Source organism: Chiloscyllium plagiosum, unplaced genomic scaffold, assembly GCF_037043375.1.
Source record: "Chiloscyllium plagiosum isolate Xiang-an unplaced genomic scaffold, Cpla_swu_hap1 HiC_scaffold_21, whole genome shotgun sequence".
NCBI classification, from domain to species: Eukaryota; Metazoa; Chordata; class Chondrichthyes; order Orectolobiformes; family Hemiscylliidae; genus Chiloscyllium; species Chiloscyllium plagiosum.
The window spans coordinates 4,106,844-4,131,729 of NW_028270159.1; the positions used below are offsets into that span (position 1 = coordinate 4,106,844).

A 24,886-nucleotide genomic window follows, 5' to 3' on the forward strand; every position below is an offset into this window, starting at 1 on the left:
ATGTTTCTCAATTTATAATTTCCCCTTTGATGTTACAGTTGGATGACTTGAGTTAAATCACAAAGTGAGACTTTGCTCCAAGGTTTGACTTCATTGAGTTTTGGTGTCCATTCCAACACGATTCAAAGTCACCAAGGGCACTGATACAATCATGTGAGCCACCTGACCATGTCTCCATCATGTACTTGTCTGCTTCCTCACCACACTGCAGTGACCTATTTACCCATACAGCAAATGTGGTCTGGCTGCATGCTGATTGTCTGTATCTCTAGGTGCAATCACCAATGTTCACACTCAGTCAACTACATCACTCCTTGTTAACTTGCGTTCTTGCTCAAACAACATGGCAGCATCTCTGTCAATGGGTAACACAGATAGCCCAGAGAGACCAGGTCACAGAAATCACTGAATGTTGAAAATGGGAAATAAGGCAGGAGATTGGGAGAAGGACAGATTCTCTAATATTCAACAGAGTAGAGGGAGCTTTAATCTGAATCTAACCCAGTGCTGTCCCTGTCCTGAGAGTGTTTGATGGGGACAGTATATAGAGGAGCCTTTATTTGATAATCTTAGAGATGTGGCCATCACTGGGGAGGCCGGTGTTTGTTGCCGTCTCTAATTACCCGTTGAACTCAGTTCCTTGCTCGATTATCTCAGAGGGCAGTAAAGAGTTAACCACTTTGCCATGGATGTAGAATCACATGCAGGCCAGACTGGGTAAGGACATCCCTATTAGTGAACCTGAGGAGGTTAATGACAATTGACAGTGGTCACCATTAAATCAGTCTTTTTTATTCCAGACTTTTACTGAAGATCAATTTCACCAACTGCTGTGGTGGGATTTGAACCCATGATCCGAGCTCATAAGCCTGGCTCTGGACTACTTGTCCAGTGAGCTCCCCAACAGGCCCTCAGCTGAGAGAAGCAGGGAGCTGGGTGGCTCCTGCCTCCCACCTCTCCATGAACCTCATGTTATTCAATGTTACAACCTGAGCAAATTTTTTTTCTGAGTGAGTGTAAGGCCAACAAAAGGAAAAACTCTTATGACTGTGTACAAGTCTCAAAAACAACAGATTCAAAGAATTCAGATTCACAAATATTATCCTGACTGGAAGCACATGGTGTTTGAAGTGGGGGAAAGACTGGAAATGACACATGTTACTGTTTATTACACAGCCGTTATATTAACTAATGGCGACATTGCATTGGTCTGACGAGAGATAGACTCAGACACAGCTGTTGAAGGAATGTATGCTTAGAATATCAATTTGAGAGACCCAGCAGGAAGCCTGTGCTCAGAACACCACCTCTGTTGTAATGTAATCTCCAATGGATTGTTTGTATTATAGGGTCCCCAAGGTCCTGCAGGAGGCATTGGTAACCCAGGCGCCGTGGGCCAGAAGGTACTATCTGCAATCTGTTTCTGCTCTCACAGGAAACAATGTACAGCAATTGGCTCAGAGTTCTGGAGGAAGGGCCCTTTAATGTGACCAGTATTTCATTCTGCATTCTAATCCTAAATGGAAAATTAAAAGTGACATGACCCTCCGAGAGTGCACCACTCCCTCAACACTGACCCTCCGACAATGCGGCACTACTGTAGCACTGACCCTCTGACAGTGTGGCACTCCCTCAGCACTGACCCTCCGACAGGGCGGCACTCCCTCAGCACTGACCCTCCGACAGTGCGGCACTCCCTCAGCACTGACCCTCTGACAGTGCGGCACTCCCTCAGCACTGACCCTCTGACAGTGCGGCACTCCCTCAGCACTGACCCTCCGACAGTGCGTCACTCCCTCAGTACTGACCCTCCGACAGTGCAGTGCTCCCTCAGCACTGACCCTCCAACAGCGCGGCACTCCCTCAGCACTGACCCTCCGACAGTGCGGCGCTCCCTCAGCACTGACCCTCCGACAGTGCGGCGCTCCCTCAGCACTGACCCTCCGACAGTGCGACACTCCCTCAGCACTGACCTTCCTTCAGTGTGGGGCTGCCTCCATATCAGACTGAGAGTGTCCTGTCTTTGTGCTGGATCTTGAATACACTATACACTGTTTTTGTTGATCAGTTGCTACTTTAATTAAACTGAACCTAACACAGTGAGCATTCAGCCCGACACTCTGGGCTGGTATGAGCTGTTGTAGTCTTGATGGTTTTTATATTTCACTGGCCCTCTGTTTCTCCTCCAGGGTGACACTGGAGAGGCGGGAGCACCAGGACCTCCAGGATATTTGGGAATGCCAGTAAGTAATTGGCTTGTTGTCCTTTGAGTTTGGTATCTGTCTGAAAATGATTCTGTCTGTCTCATTGATTATATAACAGAACTGACTCCTCCAGCCGCCATATACCCCCTGACTCTTCCCTCCCTAGCAAACCTCACCTTCTTCCACAGTCTTGCTCTTATTCTCTGAATTGAAATGAATACTTTACAAACTGGAATGTGGAGGAAAGGGCAAGGCCAGAAGCCTGGATAGGAAAGTAAGGACATACGGAAGCTACAATGCTTTATAAAATAGATTATGTGGCTAGACAAAAATTGGGCAAATGGAGTTTAATGTGGGGAAATGTTAAATGGGCCATTTGGCAGCAAGTGTAAAACATAAGGATGTTATCTCAGCTTTAAGTAAATGCAGAGTTCTATGACACAAAGATGTCTTAGAGCATGAATTACGAAAGGTTAGTCTGCAGGTACAGGAAGTAATCAAGAAAGTTATGAGAGTGTTATCATTTGTTAGAAAGGGAATTAAATAGAAAGTGCAGAGGTTATGCTGCAGTTACATCGGGCACTGGTGAGAGCATATCTGGAGTACTGTGAACTGTACTGGTCTCCTTCCTGAAGGAAGGGTGTCAGTTCAGTGGATGTAGTTTGGAGGTTTCCCAGATTGATATTTGGGAAGGAAGGATCATCTTCTAAGGAAAGATGAGACAAGCTCGGCTGTATCCACTAAAGGTCAGGGAAATAAAAGGCAACTTGAGTCACAGAGAGCTGCAGAGGCTGGGTCATTCCGTACATTCAAGGTTGAAATAAATCGATTTTTAATCAGTCATGAAACCAAGGGTTGTGGGGAAAAAGCAGGAAAGTGGAATTCATGACTATCAGATCGGCCATGACCTCATGAGCAGATTTGATGGGCTGAATGGCCTGTTTCTGCACCCACAACTTGTGGTATAATGATCTCATTGAAATTTATCAGACCTTGAGGGGTCTTGATGAGGTAGATGTGGAGAGGCTGTTTCCCACCTGGGAGAATGCAGAAGGGAAATAAGCAGCTACCCAGTTAATCAGTTTGGATTCTGCTCTCTCAGAAGGTCATGAGTCTTTGAAACTCTCTTCCTCAAAACTCATTGGAAACCAAGACTTTGAATATTTTTAATATTTTGAATAGATTCTTGATAAACGATGGGGTGACAGGTTACTGGGGCTAAGCACAAGCTTGGTGTAATCGGATCAACTATGATCTTATTCAATAGCACAGCAGGCACAGTGGCCAGAACAGCCTACTCCTGTTCCTAATTCCCTTCTTTGGGTGGATTGATCAGTTTACAAAGGCACACAGCTCACACTTTGTCTTATTCTTTCCAAGTGAAGAGTTTTTTTTTGTGCTCTGCAGGGTCCTAAAGGGGAACGGGGTGAGAAAGGTGAATCTGGACCATCAGGTGCTGCTGGACCTCCAGGTCCGAAAGGTCCTCCTGGGGACGATGGTCCAAAAGGAAGTCCCGTGAGTATATTCCAACCAATAGCTCCCGGTCAGCTGCCTGCTGTCACTGGGTAGAATGTGTCAATCATCATGGCCAATTGTTCCACATTCCATCATGAAATGTATCAATGCCCCAATGAGATCACCAGGATGACCCATTTACATGACAAACTACTACTCAGGCCACAAACCATTCACACCAGGTTACTGCAGTAACAATCAATCGTAAAAACCAAAAGACCTGCGGATGCTGTAAATCAGAAAGAAAAATTTTAAAAATTGCTAGGAAAGCTCAGCAGGTCTGGCAGCATCTGTGGAGAGAAATCAGGATTAAGGTTTTGGGTCAAGTGACCCTTCCTCAGAATGGAGATTCTGAGAAAGAGTCACATGACCTGAAACGTTATCTCTGATTTCCACAATAAAAATCATCCTTTTCATTGTAACACACTTAACCAGAGCAGAAAAGAATGGATTTGTTATTTGATGCAATCTCTCCTTTCAAAACCCTAAACATACATACACACACTCAAACACAATGAAGACAGACAAAAGACAAACAGTTTAACACAGATACTGTGGCCAATAAAGAATACAGACAGGAAGAGCAAATTCTCCCAATCCAAAGTCCAGACCACAAGGTGTAAGCTTCTTTATCACTCACAGTCCTTTTGAGTTTTGCAAATGTAGGACACTGTCATCTAGATGGTTAGGTCATCCTTGGATTGGATGGGTGATCAGGTGATCATGGATTACTTCTTGTAAGAATTTGTCTTTTTTAAGCTTTCTTGGCTTTGCTGTAATTTTCCTGGCACAGAAAGAGAGAGAGGATGCCGTGGGTCTGCAGGCTCTGGATGCTTTTCACTCTTGGTACTTGATAGCTTTTTAACAGCCAACAAAACAGCGATTGCCAGGTAGAATTTTCTTAAGTCAAAAGTTCTATACACTGTCCAACTTCCACTTCCTTTTGCTTCCAAAGAACAACAGTAGTACGGCCCGGCTCAACTATATACAACACTTGAATTTCAACTTGTAAAGCATATCACTTGGTTTATTCAATCAATCCAACTGCCACTTCAATTTACAGACCCAATGACTTTAAAAATGTGTTCCTTTCCTCTGCCTCTGTAAAGTTGTTCACAAAAACTCTGTAGCTCTGTGCATATGTATCATTCTGCTTCTTATGCTGTTTGGCTTTTTAAAGGAGATATCAAATGTCATTTCACAATCTAGCTGTCCCTGAAAAATTCACACATTTGTTTCCTTCAGGTGGATTACATCTGATTGGATTTTAATTCCACTTCTCACAATCCTTTCAGGTCAAGAGTTCTAGCTGTGACAAGCTTCATCTCTCCTTGTTCAGGCACTAGTGATTTTTTCTGCCAGTGTTCTTAATTTTACAAACTCTCTTTACCAATTCATTGGCCAGAGGAAATAGTTACTCCTTATTTGCTTTATATAAATCCCTCCTCATTTCAATTAGCTGTCCCATATGCCTTGATTAAATCTCCCCTTAACCCTCCCTGCTGTAAGGAAAACAAGTCAAGCTTCTCAGGTCTCCCTCTTTGCGAAGATTCCTCAAAGCTCATACCATTCAGTAAGTCTCTTCTGCCCCCGAATCGCATCTTCCTTCAAGTATGCTGCTGAAAACATGAGACAGTATTCAGCTTGACTCTATCAACTGAGTAAAGGCTAAACATGATTCCTTCTTTTCACATTTAACTCCCTGACTTACAGATCAATGGTGTGTACATTTGCTCACTTTGTCAATTTGTGCTCCCTTCAAAGATTTGGGAAAATGGACCCCCAGCTACCTCTGTTCTTCCAGCCCCTCAACCTTGTTCCATTCTGATGACAGTGCCAATCAAGTTGCCTGCTGTGTGTTTGCCCAGGATGTGTGTCCTCCTGGTGTCTGTAACCATCCTACTTGCAGTCACTACATTGTGAACAAAAAACAGAATATTGCAAGTGCTGGAACTCTGAAATTAAAAGAGAAATTGCTGGAAGCATTCGCTACATCAGACCGTGTCAGTGAAGCTCGAATCGGAATTGATGTTTCAGTCTGATGACCTTTCAGAACAAAGCTGGAGCATTCCTGCATTCCTGTGGGCATTGATGCAGCCCGACTTACTGAATACTGCATTCCCAGAATTTTTCTGTTGTCACTAAATTGCTAAGTTACTGTATGATTTACAAAGTTTGCAGTTTTACCCCCTCTCTCCAAGTCTAGGCCATTATATATAAAGAGAGATGCAAGGCTGCTATTATCTATTCTGAGGAGAGCACATGACATATTCCTGTCTGACTCTCCAATCAACAGAATGTGCTCTCAGTAATATTAACCACTTTCTCTTCCTGAAGCAATTTACATACACACATCTCTCTGCCTCTATCTCCTAAAGACACTGTCATCTGCTGCTTTATCACTAGTCTTTCGACAGTTTAAATATAAAGTTTCTCCTGCACTACAGTCAGCAACTCTCTGAATTACTTCAACAAAGTTTCCTCATCTTTTGTTGTTAACCTGTAAAATCACATGTTCCTTACCAAACCTCTAACGGTCTCTGAGGATTTTGATTGCAACTGACCTCGAGAGATGGTGGACTGTACGTTTCTTCACCCAGAGAGTGGTGAGCATGGGGAATTTATTACAATAGACAATAGACAATAGGTGCAGGAGTTGGCCATTCTGCCCTTCGAGCCTGCACCACCATTCAATATGATCATGGCTGATCATCCTTAATCAGTATCCTGTTCCTGCCTTATCTCCATAACCCTTGATTCCACTATCCTTGAGAGCTCTATCCAACTCTTTCTTAAATGAATCCAGAGACTGGGCCTCCACTGCCCTCTGGGGCAGAGCATTCCACACAGCCACCACTCTCTGGGTGAAGAAGTTTCTCCTCATCTCTGTCCTAAATGGTCTACCCCGTATTTTTAAGCTGTGTCCTCTGGTTCGGCACTCACCCATCAGCGGAAACATGTTTCCTGCCTCCAGAGTGTCCAATCCTTTAATAATCTTATAAGTCTCAATCAGATCCCGTCTCAGTCTTCTAAACTCAAGGGTATACAAGCCCAGTCGCTCCAGTCTTTCAGTGTAAGGTAATCCCGCCATTCCAGGAATTGACCTCGTGAACCTACGCTGCACTCCCTCAATAGCCAGAATGTCTTTCCTCAGGAAGTAGTTAATGCCAAAGCATTGAATGTATTCACGAGACATCTAGATATACCCCTTGAGGCAAATGGGATCAAAGGTTATGTGGAGACAGCAGGATTAGGCTGTTGAGTTGGATGGTCGGCCATGATGGTGATGAATAGTGGAGCAGGCTCGAAGGGCCAAGTGGCCTCCTTCTGCTCCTATCTTCTATGTTTCTAAATCTTAATGTCAGCCCCGCAACCAGATTTCTCCTTCAAATAATGAATCACAGCACTTGCTTTTGTTTATTGCAAATTTAGCAGGAGAGCTCATTCTGTCTCTGCTTTCCCACACCCTCTGCCCTCTGTGGTGAGATCCAGTCTCATAAAAACATCGAATCTAGGAACAGCCGTTCAGACCTGCTCTACTGTTCAAAATGATCATGGCTAATCCTCCACCTCAAATCCCCAATCCCCACTTTTCCCCCCACCATACCCCTTGATGTTTTTTAGATTTAAAAACTGTATCTATCTCTTTTGCGAATATACTCAGTGACTTGACCTCCATGCTTCCTGTGGTAGACAATTCCACTCTTGAGTGCGGTGACCACTTTATGCAACATTCCCAGTGTGGCCGAACTGAAGTTCTATAAAGCTGCAGCATAACTCAATGAGGATAAATGTGCCATCAGCCTTTTTCACTCCCTTATCTACATGCACTGCCACCTTCAGTGATCTGTGGGCCTGCACACCCAAATCCCTCTGAATATCAATACTCCTAAGTGTTCTGCCATTCACTGTATAATTTCCACCTGTACTTGACCTTCCAAAACACATCACCTCACATTTGTCTGGATTAAACTCCATCTGCCATTTTTCTGCCCATGTGTCCAACTGATCTCTATCCTGCTGTGTTCTCTGACAATCCTCCTCACTATCCACAACTCCACCAATCTTTGTATCGTCCGCAAACTTACTAATTAGACCAGCTACATTTTCCTCCAAATCATTATGGAGACCACGAACAACAAATGTTCCAGCACTGATCCCTGTGGAACATCACTAGTCACATTCCTCCATTCGGAAAAGCACTCTTTCCCCGCTACCCTCTGTCTACTATGACTCAGCCAGTTCTGTATCTATCTTGCCAGCTCACCCCTGATACCACGTGACTTCACCTTTTGGACCAGTCTGCCATGAGGGGCCTTGTCAAAGGCTTGACTGAAGTCCATGTAGACAACATCAACCTCTTTTCCCTCATCAATCATCTTTGTCACCTCCTCAAAAAAACTCAATCTAGTTAGTGAGGCAGGCCATCCCCTGTACAGAACCATGCTGTCTATCATTAATAAGAACATTTCCAGGATTCTCCCTGCTACCCCTCTTAAACAAAGAGACAACATTGGCTATTCTCCAGTCCTCTGGGGCCTCCCCTGTGGCCAAAGGGCATACAAAGATGACTGTCAATGCTCCAGCAATTTGTTCTCTTGCCTCTGTCAGTATTCTGGGATGAGACCCGAGGACTTATCTACTTTAATACATTTTAAGACGCACAACACCTCTTGGTTAGAAACTCAACACTCCCTCCTCTGAGATCATCCTCCACCGATTCCTTCCCTTCGGTGAATACTGACACAAAGTATTTGTTTAAGACCCTCTCTCACTAGTATCCTTAAATACAAATGAGGAAGGACACCACTTCGACTGGGACAACACATCCATCCTAGGACAAGCCAAACAGAGACACACACAAGAATTGCTCGAAGCATGGCATTCCAATCAGAACTCTATCAACAAACACATTGAGTTAGACCCCATCTACCACCCCCTGAGAGAAAGAACAGGAAATGACATCACCACCGGAAATGACATCACCAATCCAAGGAAACCTAAACACATAAATAGAAAGAGGTCCATACCACCATGCTTCATCCGGAGACTCACTAATGATATTACCCAGTATGGTGACGAAACCGAACCCTCCAGCTCAGCGAGCAAACCTACATCCAGAACTTCACCTCCCTCTTCTGGCTGCACACATACATTCCCTCCCTTGTCCTTGAGAGGACCAATCCTTTCCCTGACTACCCTCTTGCTTTCTATATATGTCTAAAAAGCCTTGGGATCCTCCTTAATCCAAAACAGGAGATTGGGATTGAGGAACCTGTCAGCCATGATTGAATGGTGGAGCAGATTCGATGGGCGGAATGGCCTAATTTCTGCTCCTATGCCTTATGGTCTTACGGACCTTTAGCTGCTCTAATTCTTTGTTTAAGTTCTTTCCTACTTTCCTTATAAACTGAAAGGGTTTTCTCAGTTCCCATCCTCCTCAACCTTACACATATTTCCGTGTTCTTTTTGACCAAGATTATAGCAGCCCTGGTCATCCAAGGTTCACGGAACTTGCCGTACCTATCCTTCTCTCTCGCAGGAAGGTGCTCCTCCTGACCTTCTCTCAACTGCTGTTTAAAATACTTCCACATGTCCCACAAACAGCCACCTCCAATCAGCATTCTCCAGTTCCTGCCTAATAGTGTTGTAGCTACCTTCCCCAAATTTAAGACCTTCACCTGAGGACTGCTGTTAGCCTGATCCATAAATATCGTAAAACTCACTGTGTTATGGTCACTACTCCACCACTGAAACTTCATTCACCTGGCCGGGCTCACTTTCCTGGTTGGACTGTTCACGTACTGTGTCAAGAAACCCCTTGAATAGTCCTTACAAATTCTGCCCCATCCAAGACACAGATTCACGGTGTGGGGGAGGAGGACGTTCAAAAGAGGTATGCCAGGCACATTTTTCATACAAAGGGTGGTGAGTGCCTGGAATACGTTGCCAGAGGAGGCGGTGGAATCAGACACAATAGCAGCATTCACAAAACACTGGATAAATATACGAATAGGAAGGGAACAGAGGGATACGGATCCTGTCAGGGGAGACAGTTTTAGTATATTAGGGCAAAATGTGTCAGCACAGGCTTGGAGGGCTGAAGGGCCTGTCCTGTGCTGTATTGTTCTTTGTTCTGAGTGAAGAAGTGTTTGCTCATCCCAATCCTGAATGGTCTTCCCTATATCCTTCGACTGTGTTCCCTGATTCCAGATTCCCCAACCAGAAATAACCTCCTTTCCACATCTAGCCTTGTTGGAATTTTATATGTTTCAGTCAGATCCCCTCTCATCCTTCTAAACTCTAGTGAATGCAGGACCAGTCAAACTAATTTCTCTTCCAAGGACAGTCCTGCCATCCCCAGTATCAACCTAGTGACCCTCTCAGGAGAGTAGACCCTTTCTCAGACAGGGAGACTGTATCTGCACTCTTACTGAGGCCCTTTGGAACTGCTGACTGACGATGACCCGTGACTGTCAAACTGCTGTCTCCCCATCACAAGCAAGGGGGTGTTTTCCAAATGCAGACTCCCTCTGACACTTCACCTGCTGCAGGCTCTCTCCTCTCTTTCTCTGCACTTGGATCTGCTGTCAATAATATTTTGCCTTGTTCTCCCCTTTTCCGTAGGGACCAGTTGGTTTCCCTGGCGACCCCGGTCCCCCTGGTGAAGCAGGCCCTCCGGTAAGGTTAAGCTGGTTTTAGTTAATGGTGAATTGCCATTGAGTAGCTTAATCGATTCAACTGGTCATTATAAACCCTTTCTGAGAACTAATCCAATCTCCCAGCTTAAAAGTGCCGCAATAATTGGATATTGTAGTTTGTAATCTATATTTTCCTTTTGTGATTAATGTTTTGAATATCATAATGTTAATCATTAAAAAGTCATTGTCACTTATACTGAGGCCTTTATTTCACTGCAGGGCCAAGATGGACCTTCAGGTGACAAGGGAGAAGATGGTGAACCAGGGCAGATTGTGAGTTGAGAAAGGACAATGCTTAGTGGAATTTTGCTTGATGGAAGTTTGAATAAATGAGAGACCAGTGATTGAAGTCAGATCCAATGCTGCTGAGAGCAGAGTGCTGAGCTAAGCACTATTGGAGGGGGGGGGAGGGAAAAGCCAGAGTGAGTGTCCCGAATTCAAAACCGGACAGTCATGGAATTACTCACACTCTGTCAAACCTGATGGCGCAGAGGGTGAAGGTGCCATGTGCTGATGAAAAAGGCACCATTACTGGACCAAAAACCTGGCAAAAATATTGAGAAAGAAGAATCCAAGTGAGAAAACCGATCTCTGGACTGAAGGACTAAGAAAAGTGCCCCAGCTGGTGGTTTGAACAAAACCAGATGCTGGAGATGTTGGGGCTGGAAGGGATTGCTGGTGATGGACGATGTGTCAAAGTGTGGCCCTATGACTGGCCCAGGTTCCTGTGAATCTTTCGGTAGTGACATGATGGAAGGTTCTGATGTCACCTTTCTGTTTCTAGGGCTCCCCTGGTCCAACTGGTGAAGCAGGACCACCCGGTCCTCCAGGAAAGAGGGTGAGTGTGAACACACCGATATTATCCCTGCCACACACACACACGCACAACACTATCCTGCAACACACACACACACAGCGTGTGCACAAACAACATACACATAGACATGCAGCAAATAGTACCACACACACACGCACAGACAGACTCACACACACACAGACAGACAGACAGACACGCGCACACACACACATTCTTAAACAAGCGCCAGGAAATCCTGAGTGTTTTCAATATCTGTGATCGCTTCCTCTGTTAAAGACAATACCTTTTCAATGTTTTTCTTTCATGTTGTTCAGGGTCCACATGGTCCTGCAGGTCCTGAGGGGAGACAAGGAGAGAAAGGAGCGAAGGTAAGTGAGACTGAGAATCCCAGTCAGCAGTCTGAAGACTGAAGAAGTTGTATTATTCGAGTTGACCCGGTTGGTCTGATCTCATTAACCCTGGTTCCTGTCACATCATGACATTGTGAACACTATCCTTTTAACAGGTCACTCTGCATCACCCTTTCAGCACATCGGCATTGTGGCAATGGGATAGCAGCCTCACAGACTAGTGTGTCCAGCGATCTGTTAGCTGTATTTATATCTTTTATCGGTTCTTCTGGACACCTCAACTGGTCAAGTGTTGAAACCTATTATACTTTGTCAATTCCCATCATTATTTTAAAACACGTTGATCAAATCCCAGTTTTATCTGCTGACCTCCAGGGATTATTGTCAATGTTTCGTAAAACCATTGTTAGAACACAAGTCTCTTTGCCCCGGCCGTCATTCTGGTAAATTGATGCTAGACAAGCTTAAGGGTCAGAACTGGAACATCATAAACGTGTTCCAAACTGGCTTTGACCAAAAGCAGTTCTTCAGCACTGACCGTCCGACAGTGCCCGCTCCCTCAGCACTGACCCTCCGACAGTGCCCGCTCCCTCAGCACTGACCCTCCAACAGGTGGCACAACCTCAGCACTGACCCTCCGACAGTGCCCACTCCCTCAGCACTGACCCTCCGACAGTGCCCGCTCCCTCAGCACTGACCCTCCGACAGTGCAGCACTCCCTCAGCACTGACCCTCCGACAGTGCCCACTCCCTCAGCACTGACCCTCTGACAGTGCGGCACTCCCTTAGCACTGACCCTCCGACAGTGCGGCACTTCCTCAGCACTGACCCTCCGACAGTGCCCGCTCCCTCAGCACTGACCCTCCGACAATGCAGCACTCCCTCAGCACTGACCCTCCGACAGTGCCCGCTCCCTCAGCTCTGACCCTCCGACAGTGCGGCACTCCCTCAGCACTGACCCTCCGACAGTGCGGCAGTCCCTCAGCACTGACCCTCCGACAGTGCGGCACTCCCTCAGCACTGACCCTCCGATAGTGCGGCACTCCCTCAGCACTGACCCTCCGACATTGCGGCACTCCCTCAGCACTGACCCTCTGACAGTGCCCACTCCCTCAGCACTGACCCTCTGACAGTGCGGCACTCCCTCAGCACTGACCCTCCGACAGTGCGGCACTTCCTCAGCACTAACCCTCCGACAGTGCAGCACTCCCTCAGCACTGACCCTCCGACAGTGCGGCACTCCCTGAGTACTGACCCTCCGACAGTGCAGCACTCCCTCAGCACTGACCCTCCGACAGTGCGGCACTCCCTCAGCACTGACCCTCCGACAGTGCGGCACTCCCTCAGCACTGACCCTCCGACAGTGCGGCACTTCCTCAGCACTGACCCTCCGACAGTGCAGCACTCCCTCAGCACTGACCCTCCGACAGTGCGGCATTCCCTCAGCACTGACCCTCCGACAGTGCCTGCTCCCTCAGCACTGACCTTCACTGACCCAGACATTAATGAAGGAGGTGGAGAAAGTGAGGACTGCAGATGCTAGAGATCAGAGTTAAGAGTGCATTGCTGGAAAAGCTCTTCAAGTCAGGCAGCAGCCAAAGAGCAGGAAGATTGACGTTTCAGGCATAAACCGTTCATCGGGAATCCTGGTGCAAGACTTATGCCCGAAACGTCGATTCTCCTGTTCCTCGCATGCTGCCTGACCTGCAGATACTAATGAAGTCTGAAAAACCAAGTGTTTTATCAACAGTTCTCTCCATCTGTCCTGCTGCCATTAGTGATTCATGCTATACCTCTTACTCTCTCCACACCTTTAGTACTGTCCCCTTTGAACTGTCCTCCATTTTGTTTGTACCAAGATAAATGACCTCAGAGTTTGTTGCAGAGAATTGCAGTACAGGAATAAATTAGTCTTGTTTTGATATTATTGAGCGTTCTTAACAACTGGAGGACAGTAAGTAGTTTTGGTCTCTATGTCTCAGCAAAGCCCACTTGAATTGGAGACAGTTCAGAGAGGGTTCACCAGCCGGGTCCCAATGAGGGACGGCTCGATATTCTCTGGAGTTTGAAGAAATAGACAATAGACAATAGGTGCAGGAGTAGGCCATTCTGCCCTTCGAGCCTGCACTGCCATTCAATATGATCATGGCTGATCATTCCTAAACAGTATCCTGTTCCTGCTTTATCTCCATAACCCTTGATTCCACTATCCTTGAGAGCTCTATCCAACTTTTTCTTAAGTGAATCCAGAGACTGGGCCACCACTGCCCTCTGGGGCAGAGCATTCCACACAGCCACCACTCTCTGGATGAAGAAGTTTCTCCTGAGCTCTGTCCTAAATGGTCTACCCCATATTTTTAAGCTGTGTCCTCTGGTTCGGCACTCACCCATCAGTGGAAATATGTTTCCTACTGCCAGAGTGTCCAATCCTTTCATAATGTTATATGTCTCAATCAGATCCCCTCTCAGTCTTCGAAACTCAAGGGTATACAAGCCTATACAAATGAATGCAAGGTGATCTCATTGAAACATCTCAGTTGCTGAAACAGTTTGGTACACTATAGACCAAGAGACTGTTTACCCACTTTGGGGAATCTAGAAACATCGAAAATAAGAGTAAGAGTTGGGGATTGGTCCTTCAAAACTGCTCTGTCATTCAATATGACCATTGCTGATCATGCAATGCAGTAACCTCTTCCTGCCTTCTCCCTATGCCCTTTTAAAATGGTAACAGGCTCAGGAGAAGGGGCCAAATACCTCGGACTGAGATAAAGAGAAATGCCTTCATTTGTGAATCTTTGGAATTCTCTATCCCTGAAGGCTGGCACTGCTGAGTCCCTGAAGATGCTTAGGGCTGGGATAGACTCTCAGGGAATCGAAGCGTATTGGGAACGGGTGGGAGAGTGGAGGTCCGAGTCAGCTGCAATCAGCCAAGTTATCAGCAAGTTCGACAAAGGAGAGATAGTGGATGTAATCTGTTTGAATTTCTGGAAGCTTTTTAACAAGAAGCTGCAGCACAGGAAGCAGCTAAATCGGATAAGAATGCTTAGTGTTAGGGGCAAGCTGCTGACATGGCTAAGAGCATTGGCTGATTGGCAGAAAGCAGTGAGTGCAGGTAAAGGGGTCTTCTTCAGGATGGCCCCGGTGACCAGTGGAGTTCTGCAGAGGTCACTGTTGGGACCACCAACTATTCACAGTACACATTACCATCTGGATGAAGGAACTGAGGGCATTGCTGCAAGTTTGCAGATGACAAAGATAGGTAGATGGGCAGGTAGTGCTGAGGAGATGGGGAGGCTGAGGAAGGACTTGACCAGGCTAGGAGAGTACTGAAACTTTATTGCTGGAACAGCACAGCAGGTCAGGCAGCATCTAGGGAACAGAAGATTCGACGTTTCAGGCACATGCCCTTCTTCCTGAAGAAGGGCATGTGCCCGAAACGTCGAATCTTCTGTTCCCTAGATGCTGCCTGACCTGCTGTGCTGTTCCAGCAATAAAGTTTCAGCTTTGATCTCCAGCGTCTGCAGACCTCACTTTCTCCTCCAGGCTAGGAGAGTGAGCAAGTAAGTGGCAGATGCAATGTGGGGAAGTGTGAGATCATGCACATTTTACAAAGAATAGAGGCATAGACTATTTTCTAAATGAGGAAAGGGTTCAGCAATCTGAAGCACAAAGGAAATTGGGAATCCTAATTCAGGATTCTCTTAAAATTAACCAGCAGGCTCATTTAGCAGTTAGGAAGGTAAGTGTAATGTCAGCATTCATTTCAAGAGGGCTGGAATACAACAGCAGGGGTATACTGTTGAGGCTGTATAAGACTCTGGTTAGCCTGCATTTCGAATACTGAGAGCAGTTTTGGACTTCGTATCTAAGAATGGATATGCTGCTCTTGGAGGGAATCTCGAGGAGCTTTACAAGAACGGCGCAAGGGATGAAGAGCTTGTTATATGAGGTGCAGTTAAGGACTCTAGGTCTGTACTCAAATAAGTCTAGAAGGACAAGGGGGGAATCTGATTTAAATGGGTGACACGGTGGCTCAGTGGTTAGCACTGCTGCCTCACAGCGGCAGGGACCCGGGTTCAATTCCCACCTCAGGTGACTGTGTAGAGTTTGCACATCCTCCCAGTGGGTTTCCTCCGGGTGCGCTGGTTTCCTTCCACAATCCAAAGACATGCAGGTCAGGTGAATTGGCTATAATGTTAGTTGCATTAGTCAGGGGTAAATATAGGGTAGGGGAATGGGTCTGGGTGGGTTACTCTTCGGAGGGTCGGTGTGGACTGGTTAGGCCAAAGGACCTGTTTCCACACCGTAGGGAACCTAATCTAATCTAAACTTACAGAGTACTGAGAGGTCTCGATAGAGTGGATGTGGAGATGATGTTTCCACTAGTAGGAAAAACTAGGATCTGAGGGCACAGCCTCAGACTGAAGGGATAACTGTTTAGAACTGAGATAAGGAGGAATCTCTTCAGCCAGAAAGTGGTGAATCTGCGGAACGCATTGCCACAGAGGGCTGTGGAGGCCACGTCATTGAATGTCTTTAGGTCAGGTCATTGTGTATATTTAAGACTGAGATAGACAGCTCCTTGAGTATCAAGGAGATCAAAGGTTACGGGAAGAAGGCAGGACGATGCAGTTGAGAAAAATATCAACCATGATCGAATAGCAAAGCAGACCTGATGGGCTGAACAGCCCAATTCTGCTCCTGTATCTTCTGGTCTTACCATCTGATTGAATGCTCTTCTCCCAGTCTTATGTCTAATGTGCTTATGGCCATTGAACCTTGAAGATGCCCGTCCTTCTTCTCAGGGTGACCCTGGTGCTGAAGGTCCTGCGGGTAAGACTGGCCCAGTCGGTCCACAAGGATCTCCAGGTAAACCGGGTTCGGAGGGGCTGCGAGGGATTCCAGGTCCTGTGGTAAGTACAATTCTCTTTCAGACTGTCACCATTGTATTTGTTAATAATCCCAGGATTTCAGTAACTCACTCTTGTCTCTATCGATCCACTTACCACACTCTTTCTTTTTTTGATTAAATTTAGGGTGAGCAAGGTTTACCAGGCCCCCCTGGTCCAACGGGACCACCAGGCCCAATGGTTTGTATTCAACAAAGTTTAACTTCCTTTCCCCAGCAAGTAGTGAGGATCACAGTGACAGTGACATCTTGCCTCTTTCTTTTTTAGGGTCCACCCGGATTGCCAGGCCTCAAAGGCGACCCTGGTACAAAGGGTGAGAAGGTATGTTTCTCAGTAGGACCTGAAGCCTAATCCATTGATAATGTCGTGGGAGCCATTCTCGTACGTGAGAGTCCTTCCTTCCCCAGGTGGGGATACTGTCCTTTTAACCTGTCATAAGGCAAGCTGAAATGTGGGACTGTTACTCCAAAGGATTTATTAGGATGGTTGCGCCAAGGAGGAGAAGGGCGGACAGGATTATAGAGGGAATTCGAGAGTTGGGAATCCAGACAGCTGAAGGTATGGTTCCCAATGGTGGGACAACTGGAATTGGGGAAGGAGGATTGTGGGTTACAGAGATAGGGAAGGGTGAGGACATGGAGGGATTTGAAAATAAGGGTGGGAATTTTAAAACTAATCCTTCATTAGACCAAGTGCTATTAAAGTTCAACATGCTCAGTGATGACAGATAATTCTCAAAGTATGACTGATCAAGATTGTCAGTATGAACTGAGAAGTCTTGGAGCTGGGATGGAAGTCTGTATATGGGATGGTGACTGTATATCTTGTGTTTCAGGGACATCCTGGTTTGATTGGTTTGATTGGGCCTCCAGGAGAACAGGGTGAGAAAGGTGACCGAGGCATTCCAGGACCTCAGGGACCACAAGGTCCTAAAGGAGAAATGGTAAGGATTGAGTGAGGTGACCAAGCATTGTAATCTATCATACCATGAAGCATTCTACTTCTCAACCGCTCACTGAGGCACGGTGAACCTCAGGTTCAACCACCCTCAGACCTCTCTCTCTCTCACTCTCTAATGAGAGAGCAGCCTTATGGAAATGTTATTGGAGTTCAACACATAGAGTCATAGAGATGTACAGCATGGAAACAGACCCTTCGGTCCTACCCGTCCATGTCGACCAGATATCCCAACCCAATCTAGTCCCAGAACATGGCCCATATCCCTCCAAACCCTTCCTATTCATATACCCATCCAAATGCCTTTTAAATGTTGTGATTGTACCAGCCTCCACCACTTCCTCTGGCAGCTCATTCCATACACGTACCGCCCTCTGTGTGAAACAGCACGGTGGCTCAGTGGTTAGCACTGCTGCCTCACAGGTTCGATTCCAGCCTGAGGGCAACTGTCTGTGTGGAGTTTGCACATTCTCCCCGTGTCTGTGTGGGTTTTCTCTGGGTGCTCCGGTTTCCTCCCACAGTCCAAAGATGTGAATTGGCCATACTAAATTGCCTATAGTATAGGTACATTAGTCAGGGGTATATATATGGGGAATGGGTCTGGGTAGGTTACTCTTCGGATGGTTGGTATGGACTTTTTGGGCCGAAGGGCGTGTTTCCATACTGTAGGTAATCTAATAAAGTTGTCCCTTAGGTATCTTTTATATCTTTCCCCTCTCACCCTAAACCATGCCCTCTAGTTCTCAACTCCCCCACTCAGGAAAAAGACTTTGTCTATTTACCCTATCCATGCCCCTCATGATTTTATAAACCTCTATAAGGTCCCCCTCAGCCTCCGACGCTCCAGGGAAAACAGCCATAGCCTATTCAGTCTTTCCCTGTAGCTCTAATCCTCCAACCCTGGCAACATCCTTGTAAATCTTTTCTGAACCCTCTCAAGTTTCACAATATCTTTCCGATAGGAAGGAGACCAGAATTGCACACAATATTCCAACAGTGGCCTGACCAATGCCCTGTACAGCCATAACATGACCTCCCAACTCCTGTACTCAATACACTGACCAATAAAGGAAAGCATACCAAATGCCTTCTTCACTATCCTATCTACCTGCGACTCCACTTTCAAGGAGCTATGAACCTGCACTCCAAGGTCTCTTTGTTCAGCAACACTTCCTGGGACCTTACCATTAAGTGTATACGTCCTGCAGCACCTCACATTCATCTAATTTAAACTCCATCTGCCACTTCTCAGCCCATTCACCCATCTGGTCAAGATCCTGTTGTAATCCCAAGGTAACCCTCTTCGCTGTCCACTACACCTCCAATTTTGGTGTCATCTACAAACGTACTAACTGTACCTCTTAAGCTCACATCCAAATCATTTATATAAATGATGAAAAGTAGAGGACCCAGGACCGATCCTTGTGGCTCTCCACTGGTCACAGGCCTCCAGTCTGAAAAACAACCCTCTACCACCACCCACTGTCTTCTACCTTTGAGCCAGTTCTGTATCCAAATGGCTAGTTCTCCCTGTATTCCATGAGATCTAACCTTGCTAATCAGTCTTCCTTGTCTTATGCCTTACTGAAGTCCATATAGATCACATCTACCGGTCTGGTTTAGAAGGATTTTGTTTTCCCCATTTCTGGACTGTGGAATTACCACCATTCAGTGTCCAATCTAGTTGCCTTGAGAACGCGTTGAGAGCTGTCTTCTTAAGCTGCTACGAGTTTGACTCAACTGAGTGGTCACTGCAGAAGATAATTAATGGTCACCCAAGTCAGTGTGAGTTGGGAGTCCCATACAGTTCCAGAGGATGGCAAGTTCCTTCCCAAATGGTCATTGATGACGAATGGATGTTTGCAACAACCTGATAGCTTCATGGTCCCTAGTACCTATGAAGCATTTTTATTTGTTGAGTTTTAAAACTAAACTGAAATTCTCAAAGTAGTGACAGTCAGATTTGAATTGGGATGATGAGTCCACAACATTGTATAACCAATCAAATCTTACAATCTATGTCTGTCTCTTCCAGGGTGTCCATGGTCAAGCTGGTCCGATTGGTCCTCCTGGTCCTCCTGGATTAACTGCAAGTATCCACCATGACAGAAACTAGTCAACTAATCGTCCAATGTTGATCAAATATTTCCACATCTTTGCCAATCAGTTGCATGAGTCATTTTCCAAAGTAGTGCTTTAAGGCAGGTTTTGGGGGTTTGGACTCTCATTGAATGGGCAGAAACTCAAAGCAGTTCCATTGAGGAAGAGCTGGTTTGGAAAGCTGTCTTTGAAGAGCCAGCAACCCATCTCCAGGTACCCCTCTGAGTGGAAGAGCATGATCCAACAAACTGCCTTTGACTGAACCTCTGGCATCTTCCAAGAGCCATAATTGGGGGCTTAAGACAGACAGTTTCAGATTGTCAACACTTGCACCTATTTCAAAATTATGGTGCTCCGTTAGAAACTGAAGTTGGGTTTTAGCAGCTTCAGGATTATCAAACCTGGGGCCTGGGACTGACACCACCTGCTTTTCAATGGTTTAATTTACTTCAGGCCTAATCTATCAAATTTATCAAAACAATGAAGACTACTTCATTAACTAGAGATGAATATAATTGATATATTTCTCCATAATTAAAAGGAACATGAAACAAATGCTGCCTGCACATGAATCTAATGAAAAAGTCCAAAGTGACTTCCGAATGAAGAGTTATTGAGAGGAGATCTTCAAGTAAAATTCATAAACCTTGCATTTCTCATGTATCAGTCAGCATCTCAGTTAGTGTGGGCCTCACCTGGGGTGGGGGGGAGGGGGGAGGTGGGGGGGTGGTGAGGTGAGGGTTTCACTCACTCCCTAAACTGCTTTGTCAACCTGTTTTTGACAAGAGAACGTTGCAAGAGAAGATATTACAAATCTCCAGAAAGGGATATCCCCTAACCCCTGAAGTTTGTTTTGAATCAAGGTTCCGAAATACCAATTAAATCAAGAAAATCTTCTTAATTATTCTTTTGATCAAACTCATTGTTTTATCAATAAATCAGGTGCTTCTGAGAATGAGCCAACTGAAACTGGGTTGGCCATCCCCACCCAGCTGATTTCTTCAATGTGAAATGAGCTAGCTGCTACCTTCCTTACACTTTGTTGTTTCTAGCTCCTGATACTGTTTGAAAACCCATTAACCAATCAATAAACTAACTCTTGCATTTGTTTTTCAGGGTCCACCTGGTCCTAAAGGTTCTAAAGGTTCCAGTGTGAGTATGTTGCTCAGTAGTGATTGAGTTAGGGTTCAGCAACATTCTGATAATGGACAGGGAGCACAGAAATATTGAAAACATACCCTTCAAGCCTGCTCTGCCATTCAACAGGGTCACAGCTGATCATCCAATATAGTCCCCTGCTTCCTTTTTCTCCCCATACCCTTTGATCCCTTTAGCCCAAAGAACTCGATCTAACTCCACCTTGAGGCCTCACCCAGTATCTGTGGCAGAGAATCCCACAGGCTCCCCACTCTCTGGGGGAAGACATTATCCTCCTCTCCGTCCAAAATAGCCTACCTCATCTCCTTAGACTGTGACCCCCACCCCCAGTCATCGAGTCATAGAGATGTACAGCATGGAAATAGACCCTTCGGCTCCCTACAGCTCAAATCCTCCAACCCTGGCAATATCCTTGTAAATCTTTTCTGAACCCTTTCAAGTTTCACAATATCTTTCTGATAGGAAGGAGACCAGAACTGCACGCAATATTCCAACAATAGCCTAACCAATGTCATGTACAGCTGCAACATGACCTCCCAACTCCTGTAATCTGTCTGACCAATAAAGGAAAGCATACCAAACGCCTTCTTCACTATCCTATTTACCTGCGACTCCACTTTCAAGGAGCTATGAACCTGCACTCCAACGTCTCCTTGTTCAGCAACACTCACTAGGACCTGACCATTAAGTGTATAAGTCCTGCTAAGATTTGCTTTCCCAAAACGCAACACCTCACATTTGTCTAAATTAAACTCCATCTGCCACTTCTCAGCCCACTGGCCCATCTGATCAAGATCCTGTTGTAATCTGAGGTAACCTAGTTCTGGACTGCCTGGTCATAATAACCTGCCCATGTGCACAGCAAGCTTCCACAAACAGCTTACTGCTGCCATTGGAGATAGAAATGTTGATCAAGAAACCGAGAAATCCCTGGCTTCTGTTCAAACAGGGTCATCCCATTTCTTCACATCAGGGTGACCAGGCAGAGTGGCTGTTTCTTTAGAATTAGAATTCTAAATTTCTGAACTAGAGGAATATCGTGAAAAGTTTACAATATTGCCCCTAACAGCTCCATCTTAGGTACAAAGCACCTAGATACAAGAAAATAGAGAAAAAAAATTAAAAAAAATGTTACATTACCTTACAGTAGTTTATACTATAAGTTAGAAAATAAAAAATAAAGTTAAAAGGATACATATAACAATCAGAATATCAGATTACAGATAAACATTACACTGTAGTAAATCAGCACAGGGGCCTTCCACATATAGTCAGGCCAGGCCCACCACCACTCCGCCCCGGTCCCAGTCACTCCGCCCTGGTCCCACAGTCACTCCGCCCCGGTCCCACCACCACTCCGCCCCGGTCCCACCACCACTCCGCCCCGGTCCCAGTCACTCCGCCCCGGTCCCACAGTCACTCCGCCCGGGTCCCACCACCACTCCGCCCTGGTCCCACAGTCACTCCGCCCCGGTCCCACCACCACTCCGCCCCGGTCCCAGTCACTCCGCCCCGGTCCCAGTCACTCCGCCCGGGTCCCACCACCACTCCGCCCCGGTCCCACAGTCACTCCGCCCCGGTCCCACCACCACTCCGCCCCGGTCCCAGTCACTCCGCCCCGGTCCCAGTCACTCCACCCCGGTCCCAGTCACTCCGCCCCGGTCCCACCACCACTCCGCCCCGGTCCCAGTCACTCCGCCCCGGTCCCAGTCACTCCGCCCCGGTCCCACCACCACTCCGCCCCGGTCCCACCACCACTCCGCCCCGGTCCCAGTCACTCCGCCCCGGTCCCAGTCACTCCGCCCCGGTCCCAGTCACTCCGCCCCGGTCCCACCACCACTCCGCCCCGGTCCCACAGTCACTCCGCCCCGGTCCCACCACCACTCCGCCCCGGTCCCAGTCACTCCGCCCCGGTCCCAGTCACTCCACCCTGGTCCCAGTCACTCCGCCCCGGTCCCACCACCACTCCGCCCCGGTCCCACAGTCACTCCGCCCCGGTCCCAGTCACTCCGCCCCGGTCCCAGTCACTCCACCCCGGTCCCAGTCACTCCACCCCGGTCCCAGTCACTCCGCCCCGGTCCCACAGTCACTCCGCCCCGGTCCCACAGTCACTCCGCCCCGGTCCCAGTCACTCCGCCCCGGTCCCAGTCACTCCACCCCGGTCCCAGTCACTCCGCCCCGGTCCCACCACCACTCCGCCCCGGTCCCACCACCACTCCGCCCCGGTCCCAGTCACTCCGCCCCGGTCCCAGTCACTCCACCCCGGTCCCAGTCACTCCGCCCCGGTCCCACCACCACTCCGCCCCGGTCCCACAGTCACTCCGCCCCGGTCCCAGTCACTCCGCCCCGGTCCCACCACCACTCCGCCCCGGTCCCAGTCACTCCAACCCGGTCCCACAGTCACTCCGCCCCGGTCCCACCGTCACTCTGCCCCGGTCCCACCACCACTCCACCCCGGTCCCAGTCACTCCGCCCCGGTCCCACCACCACTCCGCCCCGGTCCCACCACCACTCCGCCCCGGTCCCAGTCACTCCACCCCGGTCCCACAGTCACTCCGCCCCGGTCCCACCACCACTCCGCCCCGGTCCCACAGTCACTCCGCCCCGGTCCCAGTCACTCCGCCCCGGTCCCAGTCACTCCACCCCGGTCCCAGTCACTCCACCCCGGTCCCAGTCACTCCGCCCCGGTCCCACAGTCACTCCGCCCCGGTCCCACAGTCACTCCGCCCCGGTCCCAGTCACTCCACCCCGGTCCCAGTCACTCCGCCCCGGTCCCACCACCACTCCGCCCCAGTCCCACCACCACTCCGCCCCGGTTCCAGTCACTCCGCCCCTGTCCCAGTCACTCCACCCCGGTCCCAGTCACTCCGCCCCGGTCCCACCACCACTCCGCCCCGGTCCCACAGTCACTCCGCCCCGGTCCCAGTCACTCCGCCCCGGTCCCACCACCACTCCGCCCCGGTCCCAGTCACTCCAACCCGGACCCACAGTCACTCCGCCCCGGTCCCACCGTCACTCTGCCCCGGTCCCACCACCACTCCGCCCCGGTCCCAGTCACTCCGCCCCGGTCCCACCACCACTCCGCCCCGGTCCCACCACCACTCCGCCCCGGTCCCAGTCACTCCACCCCGGTCCCACAGTCACTCCGCCCCGGTCCCACCACCACTCCGCCCCGGTCCCACCACCACTCCGCCCCGGTCCCAGTCACTCCACCCCGGTCCCACAGTCACTCCGCCCCGGTCCCACAGTCACTCCGCCCCGGTCCCAGTCACTCCGCCCCGGTCCCACCACCACTCCGCCCCGGTCCCAGTCACTCCACCCCGGTCCCACAGTCACTCCGCCCCGGTCCCAGTCACTCCGCCCCGGTCCCAGTCACTCCAACCCGGTCCCACAGTCACTCCGCTCCGGTCCCACAGTCACTCCGCCCCGGTCCCAGTCACTCCACCCCGATCCCACAGTCACTCCGTTCCGGTCCCACAGTCACGCCGCCCCGGTCCCAGTCACTCCGCCCCGGTCCCACAGTCACTCCGCCCCGGTCCCAGTCACTCCGCCCCGGTCCCACAGTCACTCTGTCCCGGTCCCACAGTCACTCCGCCCGGGTCCCAGTCACTCCACCCCGATCCCACAGTCACTCCGTTCCGGTCCCACAGTCACTCCGCCCCGGTCCCAGTCACTCCGCCCCGGTCCCACAGTCACTCCGTTCTGGTCCCACAGTCACTCCACCCCGGTCCCAGTCACTCCACCCCGGTCCCACAGTCACTCCGCCCCGGTCCCACAGTCACTCTGCCCCAGTCCCAGTCACTCCACCCCGATCCCACAGTCACTCCGTTCCGGTCCCACAGTCACTCTGCCCCAGTCCCACAGTCACTCCGTTCCGGTCCCACAGACACTCCGTTCCGGTCTCACAGTCACTCCGTTCCGGTCCCACAGTCACTCCGTTCCGGTCTCACAGTCACTCCGTTCCGGTCCCACAATCACTCCGCCGCGGTCCCACAGTCACTCCGTTCCGGTCTCACAGTCACTCCGCTCCGGTCCCACAGTCACTCCGTTCCGGTCCCACAGTCACTCCGTTCCGTTCTCACAGTCACTCCGTTCCAGTCCCACAGTCACTCCGTTCCGATCCCACAGTCACTCCACTCCGGTCCCACAGTCACTCCGTTCCAGTCCCACA

The 24,886-nt window shown here is 48.7% G+C and overlaps 1 protein-coding gene across 2 annotated transcripts in view; it reads left to right on the forward strand.

The window, feature by feature from the left end:
• col5a1 (procollagen, type V, alpha 1) overlaps positions 1-24,886 on the forward strand; it is a 653,133-nt gene that overhangs the window by 556,360 nt on the left and 71,887 nt on the right. For both annotated transcript variants that reach the window (XM_087998144.1, XM_087998143.1), the window contains exons 49-61: positions 1,350-1,403; positions 2,190-2,243; positions 3,612-3,719; positions 10,347-10,400; positions 10,640-10,693; positions 11,205-11,258; positions 11,552-11,605; positions 16,396-16,503; positions 16,627-16,680; positions 16,768-16,821; positions 17,336-17,443; positions 19,493-19,546; positions 20,674-20,709. In XM_087998144.1, the coding sequence (XP_087854270.1) occupies positions 1,350-1,403; positions 2,190-2,243; positions 3,612-3,719; positions 10,347-10,400; positions 10,640-10,693; positions 11,205-11,258; positions 11,552-11,605; positions 16,396-16,503; positions 16,627-16,680; positions 16,768-16,821; positions 17,336-17,443; positions 19,493-19,546; positions 20,674-20,709 (846 nt within the window). The remainder of the gene's footprint in view (positions 1-1,349; positions 1,404-2,189; positions 2,244-3,611; positions 3,720-10,346; positions 10,401-10,639; positions 10,694-11,204; positions 11,259-11,551; positions 11,606-16,395; positions 16,504-16,626; positions 16,681-16,767; positions 16,822-17,335; positions 17,444-19,492; positions 19,547-20,673; positions 20,710-24,886) is intronic.